Source organism: Apis cerana, linkage group LG7 (genome assembly GCF_029169275.1).
Source record: "Apis cerana isolate GH-2021 linkage group LG7, AcerK_1.0, whole genome shotgun sequence".
Lineage (NCBI taxonomy): Eukaryota > Metazoa > Arthropoda > Insecta > Hymenoptera > Apidae > Apis > Apis cerana.
In genome coordinates, this window is record NC_083858.1 from 4,755,993 (window position 1) to 4,768,166 (window position 12,174).

The 12,174-nt window shown below is 16.7% G+C and overlaps 1 protein-coding gene across 2 annotated transcripts in view; it reads left to right on the forward strand.

The window, feature by feature from the left end:
- LOC107994227 (luciferin 4-monooxygenase-like) overlaps positions 1–12,174 on the forward strand; it is a 121,141-nt gene that overhangs the window by 107,831 nt on the left and 1,136 nt on the right. For both annotated transcript variants that reach the window (XM_062077748.1, XM_017051018.2), the window contains 3 exons: positions 10,428–10,605; positions 10,751–10,972; positions 11,143–11,372. In XM_062077748.1, the coding sequence (XP_061933732.1) occupies positions 10,428–10,605; positions 10,751–10,972; positions 11,143–11,372 (630 nt within the window). The remainder of the gene's footprint in view (positions 1–10,427; positions 10,606–10,750; positions 10,973–11,142; positions 11,373–12,174) is intronic.

A 12,174-nucleotide genomic window follows, 5' to 3' on the forward strand; every position in this document is an offset into this window, starting at 1 on the left:
TACATATATAGGATATTTAAAAAATATAGAAGAATTTTGAAATAATTTCAAAATTCTTAATATTTTCCTTTGCAAAAATTTTACAGTTTTTTTAACGAATTATTAATAAAAAATTGGCTAATCAAGAAATACGGAATCTAGCTGTGACAATAGCATTGATTATATGTCGTCGAACACAACCAATATATAGAAGAAAGTATGTTGAATAAATTTTATATAATAAAATAAAAATTATAATATAAATTATACATTGCTATTATAAATTATAGATAAAATTTTGTTATTAATAAAAAATTATATTAAATTATATCGATTAATGAAAAAATTATAAATTACAAATATTTAACATAATTTTTCGATATATTATTTAGATTTGTTTGTATTTGCTTACATGTTAACGATCGTTACGATTTTATTAGGCTATGCATTCCATAATTAGTTAACAAGTTATAAAGTAATTTTAATATAATTTTTTAATTAATGGAAATAAGTTCTCATATAATATTTTTATATATTTTATTATTTAATATATTGTTGAAGTGTTAATTCTTCAATTTTTATATTATTAAAACAATCCCACAATATAAAGATTTAAATGATATTACTTTATTTATTTTTTCTTCATACATATTATGATCATTTATTCGATTGAAAATTCAAATTTAAATCCATCATTACTAAAAATTATCATCAAACTTTCAAAATATATTGTAATATCCTTAATACTTAAATATTTTCTGAAATATATAGTTTTCTTGTAGATATTTTATCATATAATCCAGTTTCAAATGTGATTTTATTTAAGTGATTTCTATTTTATTTCTTTTTTCTATTTTATTTTATCACTAGTATCTTTATCAGTAAATGATTCTTTTTTCGCTACAATATCTCGATCTTGGCATAACAATTCTTTTCTTTTTCTGTTCAAACATAAATTTTTAAGCTTTCCAAATTAAATTTATTTTAAATCTTTCTGCAAATTCCGTGCTCTTTCTTTTAATATCTTAAACTTTACAACAACTTATTGTAAAAAAAATTTTATTTCTACTTTTTCTCTATAAACTAATATTATATCTTATCTTTTCATGTTTAGTCTTGTATTTTCTATATGTTTTTTCTATTAACATGTTATGTAATTACTATTACCATTAACATTCTACAAAAAATAGATAATTATGAAGTAAAAAAATATATTTAATTGTGAATTTTTATTTAGAAAACAAGAATTTTTTCAACTTTCCAATTGGTCAGTTTAAAAGACAATTTCATATTTATTATTATTTGAATGAACGCAATTTCAAATTCATATAATTTATATATAATATAAACAACATTTATCAACAAGAATATATAATCAAAAATCAATATTAAAACTATAAAATAATATTTTCAGTTGGTAAAACAGAAATGTGTTATAATTATAATTAAATTTATAATTAAATATTGTAATATATGATTGTATCTTATATTCGGTAACAATTTGAAAAATAAATCAATCAAATCTTAAAATTAATTGAACTCATAACAATTCAACGATCTCCTGAAATAGAAAAAAAAATTTCCGAAATAACTAATTTAAACCAAAAAATTTAGTGATATTTTAAGTGATATTACATATAATGATATTACATATAATCGAAAAATATAAATTTTTTAAAAATGAAAACATAAGTTTTTTAAAGATGATTAAAAATTTTCCCAAAATGATCATCTTATTTTATAATAATCGTGTACATTTGCATCCAGTTTTAAATCATTATCATATTATGTTGAATTTTTTGATATCGAAAATAAAATTTCTGGTAATTTTTCAAAAAGTTTTATAATAGTATATAATATTATATATATAATAATTATATATATAATATTATAATAATATATATATAATATTATATATATATAATATTATAAATATAATATTATTAATAACTAATTTTTTTAATAAATAAATGTTTATTTAAAAACAATATAAATTTTCTGGTATATTTTCATTTAATATATTAATTATTATTAGATTTTCCATTTATTTGTCAAATTTATGAAAAAGACCTAACAAATAGTTATAAAAGAGACATCATTTTTATAATATATTATAATTCTTTTCAAAATTTTATTTCGATCTTAAATATATATTTATATATATTAAATTTAAATTTAAATTTAAAACTTTTTTTTTAATATTTTTCTTCACTATATTGTAAATTAAATTTTGATATTTTTTAATTTATAATATACATAAAAAATAGTCATATATAAATGAAATACAAGAAATAAATGAAATAATTTAGAAAAAAATTCAAATAATCAATTGTAAAATCAATTATTAAATTTTTTACTATAAAACTTTTTAATATAACTAAATTATATTTGTTAATATTAAATTAATCAAAGAAATTAATTTAGAAATTAATTCATTTGTTTATTAACTAAATATTAGTTATTGAAAAATGTTTACTATAGATGAAGAATCCTTTTTTTTAAATTATTTAAAAATTTCGACAAAAATGTATTACAGATTAATTACTATTCAAGTTAAAAAACTAGCATATCAGTATGCTATATCTAAAAAGAAAAATAATAAAAAAAAATCATTTTCAATTGCTTCAAAAGTTTATTTAAAAAAAAATATTTGTTGATAATAAATTTTCATGTTGAAATAAATCAACTATATTGTAATTTTAATATTTAAAAAAATAATAATTAATGAAATGATATTAATATTGTTTTCTTTTATTACATTGTTTTTTTTCATAAATCATGTTTTTTTCAATACAAGCAATTTATGAACCAATTAGCAGACAAAAATGAAAAAAAACAATATGTATATAAAGATTAATTGTATTATATTTATAGATAAATAATCGATCTGTCTAATATTATCAATTAAAATTAGAATAATTATATATATATATATAATTATTATATATTCGAAATAAAAATATCTTTTTCATTTCTTCTTATATTATTTCTTGTTGTTTTTGATTTTTTCACATTTTTGATTTTCATATATTAAAAGCTTCTTTTATGCTCTATTTAGGGTTGCTAATATTCATAATTTTTTGTAATAATTTAATTTTTATAAAATTTAAGTTTAATTTTTCATGAAATTGTATTTAATTTCTTTCTTATTCATATTATTATTTAGTGGAAATTTATATATAATAACATTAATTATCATAGCAAGTCTTTTCTATATATTCCTTTAAAATATTCGATTACTCCCTCAATCAATTAATTGTAAAGAATATGGAAAATATGTTTTATCAAATTCATTATATATATATATCATATAAATAAATACGAACATAGAAAGAAAATTCTATTTTAATATATATAATTATAATTGGAATATATATATATATATATATATATATATATATATATATATATATATATATATATATTCATATTTTCATTTTTAATCTGTTAGAGAAGGACTTATCATATTATTCAACGAAAATAGCATATCTATCTGAACATTAGATTAATTATTTATAAATAATTATTAAACAGAACGCTTATTAGTATTTTATTAATATTTTGAAATATCGAGGATTCTTATTTTTACTATTAGTAATTGATAAAAACCAAATGCAATAACGCGAACTTTCTTTTTAGTCAGGAATCGATTTCTCACAATAAGAAACTAAAATTTTTTTGTAGTAACATTTCTTACATTAATGTTATTTCATTGACATTAAAAATGTTTTTCTTCAATGCATATTTCTTTTCTTGTAGAAATTTTTTTAAAATTAATTTTAAAGTCATAGAAGAAGCTTTATTTATAGAAAACTTTCTTTCCATTCAATATCATAACATAATTTAAATTTTATCAACCAACTGAATCATTATCAAGTTCTTTAAAATTAAGATCTACTTTTAATTTTTCATTAATCTTTCAAGCTTTCTCACATATTCTTATTGATATAAATATTTTTTATTTTTAAATTAATAAAAAATAGTATATATATAAATTATCATTTTTGATTATTTGATTGTTTTAAATTTTTTCGAGAAATAGAAATATTTAATTAGTCAATATCTTTTATTTTTAAATAATTTTCTATTGTTTATAATCTATTTTTTATATCACAGATCGTTAATTTTCCATAATATTCTTTTGCTAAATTTATTGCATTTGCTATTTTCCAATATAATTTTTTAAAAACTTCACGTTTTATTTCAATCAATTTATTTATTTCTATTTAAATTATTATTAATTATTAACATTATTAACATTATTAATACATATAATTCTGTAAATTATACATGTTTCAACTACCTATATTGAAATGTTGTGAAGAAACTCTGTTAATAATTATGAATAATTTCGATAATTCTGTTTCGATGATAGAAGAAAATACATATGTAAATACAACATAGACTATATAAACAATACAAAGTGTATTGTCCATATAATAGAACATTCTGATAGTAAAGAATTTGGATAATAAATGTTCTGATAATCAAGATTTTATTATTGCTCACTAATTTACTAGTATAGACTATATAAACAATACAAAGTGTATTGTTCATATAATAGAACATTCTGATAGTAAAGAATTTAGATAATAAATGTTCTGATAATCAAGATTTTACTTATTGCTCACTAATTTACTAGTGCTTTTGAAATATTAATTTTTATATAATATTATATTTTATTATAATATAATATAATAATAATAATAATAATAATATATTATAATATAATATTATATTTCAATAGAAACCAATATATTGATTTACACTATATGTAGTAGAGTAATAAAAATATAAAAAAAATAGTAAAAAATAAATAGAAAATATAATTCTTAAAATTATTTAAAATTAAAAATTTAAATTTTCTTTAATATAACAAATATATTATTTTTAATGCTTAAAAACCATTATATAATAGTTTAATTTTACAAAAGTTTAAAGCAAACTTCTATTTTCTTTATGTTCGTTCTTAGATAAAAATAATCAAGAATCTGAATCCAAGAAACACTATCATTGCAAATCTTAAAAATTATTCTTCATAAAGATTTCTGCATAAAGGCATCCCATATAAAAAAATTAGTTGGGAAAAGTTATTCTTTTTCTTTGATCTTCTAATAAATATAAGCCATGATTTAAAAACACAACCTTAAGACATGACTTAAAAGAAGTAATTCTCTGAGATAAATTTCTCGATATTTAATTCCAAATTCCAAATTCGATTAAAAAATCAGTCATATGCCATTTTTAAAATGAATTTCAAAAAATATAGCGAATAAGTAGCATACAGAAAAAAAGATTTAAGCAAATTTTCCATGAATTCAGTCCAAAAATTTATATATAGGATAATGAAAATCAATGAATAAAATAATAGCATACATTTAAGAAATTAAGTAAAGTAATATGCAAAGTGAATAATTTTAAATGTTTTGCATTTTTATTCTTCTTTATAATTATTTTTAATTATAGTTTTTACATCATTATTAATAGTTATATATTTTTTAAACAATTTTATATTTTATATTATTTTTAATTTATATATTTATATATTTTTTTAAAAATATTTTGCATTAACTTTTAATAATTTTTTTTTAATTAAAGCCTTTCAAATTTATAAAACTTAAAAATTTACAATTATTTTCTTTCTTCATAAATGTTTTTTGCTAATTGTATTTATAATTTTTCATTATATTATAATTAGATAATCTCTTTATCATATTCATATCTTCTAAGTTTTATTTATTTTGATAATTATCTAGAAATAAGATTTCTTAATCGATAATCAATGATAATTTTTTGATATTTTATAGAAAATAAGATTTTGAACAATTTTTTTCTTATTCACATATAAACACTAATTGATCTTAGATAATAACAAGTATAAATAAAAAAATTCATCACGTTTAATTTAGTCTATTATAGAATAATTTATTCTATTTATAATTTTAGACTAATAATTTAGTCTATTATAAAATATAATATTGATCTAATATAAAATAAATATAAAAATTACATAAAACACATTCTTTTATTATCTACTAAAAAATAATAAACAAATAAAATATTTTTTAGAAAAAAATATATTTGACCAATGAAAATTCCAAAAAAATATATTCATCTACATAAATTTGCAATTAATCTAAAAAAAAATGAACAATAATTTATTTAAAATATTCAGTTACATTTCTATGTGTGTTACATGTAATCGCATACATAAGAACATATGAAAAAATATTTAAAATGATAAAAAACGTAAATATTTGATTGTAGATAATTGAAAAAAAGTGATTTTTAATAATTATATGTATATATTAGAATATATTCTGATGATGCTAAATAATTTGTTTAAAAGAAAACTAATGAAAATTTTATATTTATTTAAATTTTTTAAATTATTTTAAAATTATTTAAAATAAAAAAATATATTTTGATTCTTATATAATGTATATGATATGATAACTCAAGATATGAACATATGATATATAAATCAATAATGATATGATATGTCAATTCCGAAATGTGTACGCAAGTTTTAAAAAATTTTCTCATATCCCAAGTGTAGAAAATTAGTATACGCATTTTTATTTTTTTCGATATGATAATGCAACAAAAGAATGCAAGATTATTTAAATAAATAATGAAAATAATGAATTAATCAATAAATAGATCTAATTATAGAAAATATGTTTGTAAATATTGTTTTTGGAGCAATATCAAAAAAATTAATTCACAAGAAAAAATTAAAGAATAAAAATGAAGCAATTAATCATTATGCAATGAAATCAGATTAACAAAATGTGAACATTTGATAGAATTAAGGATAAGATAAGATAAGGATAAGATATAAATGCATATGAAAATATATAAATATATTAGATAATATAAATTTTAATTTATTTTTTTTAATTCATTTTTTAAATGAATATTTTTTTCTAATGCTTTATTGTTTAAATACTTTATTAATAAATTATTCTTTTCAAAATTATCAATATTTTTCAATATATTGTTTATTGTTTTTTAATGGATAAAACAATGTTCTAATTATTTTTTGTATATTTATTTTATATTAGACCAATTTAAATACTTTGACAGTTTAATTTCTTATATTATTTTGCTATCATTTTATTATATAATGTATCTGTTTTATCTGAAAATATGTAAATATCTCAAAAACTATGAATAATAAAAAAAAATATTAAGAATAAATATTATATATATGCAAAATTGAGAGGAACATATTTTAATATTTATTTTATCTTCAATAATCTTGAAATTCAAACTAATATTTTTAAGTAGAAACTAAATTTTTTTATTTTATTTTTGTAATCAAAAAACGTTAATAAAACTATATTAACTATTTATTTATATTTATAAATGCATAATCCTTATCTTTATTCCCACTTTCGCTTATACAAGAAGAATCATTTAACTTTCCCACTTGTTATAAATAATTTATTTACAAATAATAACAATAACAATAATATTAATTAATATTAATAATTCCGAATCTATTTTTTATACATTGAATATTCTTTATTAGAAGAATGAAGTTCACTAAAATAAATATATTGAGATATTTATATGTTTTATTTTTTAATTCATTATATTTTATATTTCTCATAATACAATTATTATTGAGTATTAATAAAACCAAATATCAAAAATGAGTAAATCGAATAGAATCTTATACATAGCATTAACGAATAATAAAATAATTGAAAAGAAAATAACTAATATAACGGAATATAAATAAACTATAATAATTTGAACTTATTTTAAAAATTAATTAATTCATATATTTAAGACAGAATACTATTTTTAGTTATCAATTTAATAATATAATAACCGAATAAATTAATGATTAATTACAAATGTCAATTACTCATAACTTAATAATTCTTAATTTTCGATATTTTGTATTCTAAAAAATAACTGTTTTGACTTTTAAAATTGACTGTTCAAAAATTCTTCATAAATATTAATTTATTAATTAATTAAATAATCATAATTATTTCAAAACTTATATTGAAATCATAATTTTATTCATTCTTTACCATTGTTCTATTCTATTAAAATTAATATAAATGCAAAGTATAAATATTAATATATATGTTAATATATAAATATATAAATATATAAATAATTATAAAATCGATCAAAAAAATATTGGCACATTTTTTAAAACATGACAATTTTTTATTAAAATATATATATATAAAATATATAAAATATATATATAAAATTATATAAAATATATATAAAATTAAACTTAATAATTAATAAGTTTTTTATTAATTAAACGAAATTAAACGAATTAAACAGATTATTAAATGATATAAAAAAATTTTTTTTAAATTTCAATTTATTGAAATCGTGAAGAAAAATAAAAAGAGTAAAGGATATTTTTTTCAATTTTTTTTTATTTGAATTTTTAATGAAAAAATTATTTTATAAACTTATATATTATACACATACTATACACATACTATACACATTATATATTATATATTATATATATATTATATATATGCTATAAATTTTATTAAAATCGGTTAATTTTAGAAAGAAGCAATAGATACATTGAAAAATATAAAAATCTTTAAATTTTAGGCTATGATTTTTATTATTTTTAATTGTTTATAACTTATAATAGCATTTTCCGATGAAATTCTAAAAATTTGACATTTTTTATTCATTCACTGCCTAAACCTAAGGTGGTAGTTTTCAAAATCAGTTTTAGATTCAGTACATGAAAATATATAAAAAATTATTCTATTTTATTGATTTTTTTATTAAACTTTTTTTTATTATTTTTAAATTTTTATTGAATTTTATATTATTTTGATATATTCATTTTTCAGATAAACAAGTCAAATTTATAAAAAAAAAATATAAATTGTAATTAGCTTCCTTATATATAATTAAGAAAAGAATACTTTATATAAATGTATAATTTGGATACATTACATTAGTTTCAAAAAATATTAAAAATTATAGGCTGTCATAATTTTGTCGCGAAATATACGTATAAAATTAATAGTTGAAAAGTAATACATATTTGCGTATAATATCGAAATAAAAGAATATACAAAGATCACTCTCATATGTTATCAAAAGTTTTTCGTTACAAATATATAAAACATACAAGTTATTGATTATATTAATATATTGATTATATTATATATTTATTATATATTGAATATATTAATATATAATATATGTATATTGATATATTATAATAATTTGTCAAAGATGCGATTCGCTTTAAAAAAATTAAAATTGAAGTTTCATATTAATCTGTTTTATCATACTATTAGGCCCTAATAATTAAGCCAAACAATGGATGGTTTTATAATGTAATTATCAGATTATAATTCTTAGATTTAATTTGATATAGAAATTTTATCTTAAACATCTAAAAAAAATTAAAAAGTTCTTTGATTTATAGACGGGTAATAAATCATCATAAAATTATTTAAAATATTGTGGATTATTCTTGATAATTCCAGATGTACTTAATCTACTAGAAAATCCGTTATTTGCGGCCGTTTATTCATAATTAATTCTAAATTGCGCAATGGGGAGAAGTAGGGGAGGAAGAGAAGGAATAAGAACAGGAGGAAAAGAAGGAATTTACATCATTTTTTCTAATTTTGAATAAAATTTAATAATATATTGCATGGGAGAAATAGTCTGAATTGTATTGATCTTTATTAGAACTCTTAAATTATATTTAGTTTTCATTTATATAATTCGTTTATTTTTATAATTTTTAAACATTCACATTTTAACTTTAGAATTATTTTAGAAATCTAAACTTTTATATCAACATTTATTATAACATTCTTAGATTTGTTTAGAACTTTTCGATGTTTGTTTTAAGAACGATTTACGCTTGCTTAATCTCTGATGTTTAAAAAAAAACATTTGCTAGAATATCATTTTTAGAGACAATTGAATACTTTTAAAACATTCTCAATTTTGTAGAAATTAGTACATTATTTACTATATTCGTATATATACATTATACACTATATTCGCATTAGTACACTAAAATATTTTTACATAGAATATTTTGGTAAATTTAGTTAAATAAATCTGAATTATTTTTCTTTATTATCATGATTTTTGGGTTCAAATAAAATCAAATAAAATCAGACAAATCAATCAATTCTAAAAGATCTATCACGGAAAATATACATAAATCTATATTAAGTAAAAATTTTCTTAAATAAAAATTAACATATAATTCTAATGTTAATAAATTATATTTTTATTTCTATTTTAATTTTAATTTTTTTAATTTCCTTTTGTTTTCGAGATATAAATAAATGTATTATTTTTCAGCGAATATTAATTATATATCTTCATTTTTTGCAAAATTTTATATAAAATCGTGATTCTTCTAATTCTTCTATAATTATTCTTTTATTTTATCGATTATTTTTCAGGTTGATTGGATTATGTTAAGTACCAGCACCGCAAATCGATTTGTACGATATGATTATTTACACGATTATGATATTTCCAATTTAAAATTTGCTGTTATTGGTGGATCTGCATTGAATCGAGAAAGTCAAGATATAATAAAAAAATATTTATCAAATACTATGATTATACAGGCATACGGTAAATTGAAAAAGAAACTATTGAAAAAACTATAAAAACATAAATATTATGAATAATTTATATATACAGAAAAGAATAACTAAAATTTTAATATTTTAATATACAAATTATATTATAAAAAATAATATTTAAATTAATATTTCAGGCATGACAGAATTAGGTGGTATAATTACCATACAATCATCAAATGCTACAAGTGGTTCTTGTGGTATTGTGATTCCAAATTGCCAAATAAAAATTATAGATACCGAAACAGGAAAAACACTTGGTCCGAATCAAACTGGCGAGCTGTGTGCAAAAACGTGGACGATGATGACAGGATACTATAAAAATCCTGAAGCTACTAAAGATATATTTGATAAAAATGGTATTCTAATAGTTTTATTTATCATTTTTAAATATTAAATAATTACGGGTGTTAAACAGTTCTAATTTTATCTTAAAATTAATAAATTTTAAACAAAAATAATAGAAAAATAATTTTAAATAAAATAAAGAAAAATAATTAGTTGATTAATAATAATATTTTATTTCTAGGATGGTTACATTCTGGTGATTTAGCTTATTATAATGAAATCGGAGAAATTTTTATTGTAGATAGATTAAAGGAAATTATTAAATACAAAGGATATCAAATATCACCGAATAAAATAGAAAATCTCTTACAATCACATCCTGCAGTTTTAGAAGTGGGAGTAGTTGGCATACCTCATTCTATTTATGATGAACTTCCTATTGCTTTCATCAGTAAAATACCTAATAAAGAAGTATGTAAATATGATATTAATACTATTAAAATAATTAGTTTTTTGTTATTAATTAATTAATGAATAGTTAACGAATTAATTATTAATTATTAATAATATCATTATTTAAACAAAGAAAAAGGTAAACAAAATTAAAAATAAATAATTATATTTTTTTAAATATAGAAGTAATTTTAATTATGAAAAAATACTTTATTATATATTTTGAATTTTTGAAAATCAAATCTTTAATTTTTATATTTAAGTAACAAATTTTTTATAGTAAAAATCTCTTTTATGGATCTTTTATCTCTAGAATCATATTTTGAATATATTACCAAGAATTTAAAAATGTTTTAATAATATATTAATTTATAATCAACAAATAAAGCGATTTTAAAATTATATATTTCTATATTATAATTTTTCAGCAGTTTAGAATAAGAAAAATAATAAATGATATATTATTATTGAAAATTAAATGATAAATATAGAATTATAGAAAAATGAATAGAAAAAACTATATAATATGCCTCACTTAAAAAAAAAGAAACAATGAATATTTTTAGATATTTTATTTTAAAAATCATATTATAATATTCATCTCTCTTTATAAATATTTTTTGCTTATGAAAATATATAAATATTATATTATAATGCTTAAATAATAACAGAAAATACATTATGAATAAAATTATATAGAATATAGATAAAATGCAATCATTATCTTGTTTTTTTTATAAATAAAATATTAAAATTTTAAATAAAAAAATATTCAACAAAATTATCATTATTTTTTATTAATAATTTTTTTATTTTTCGA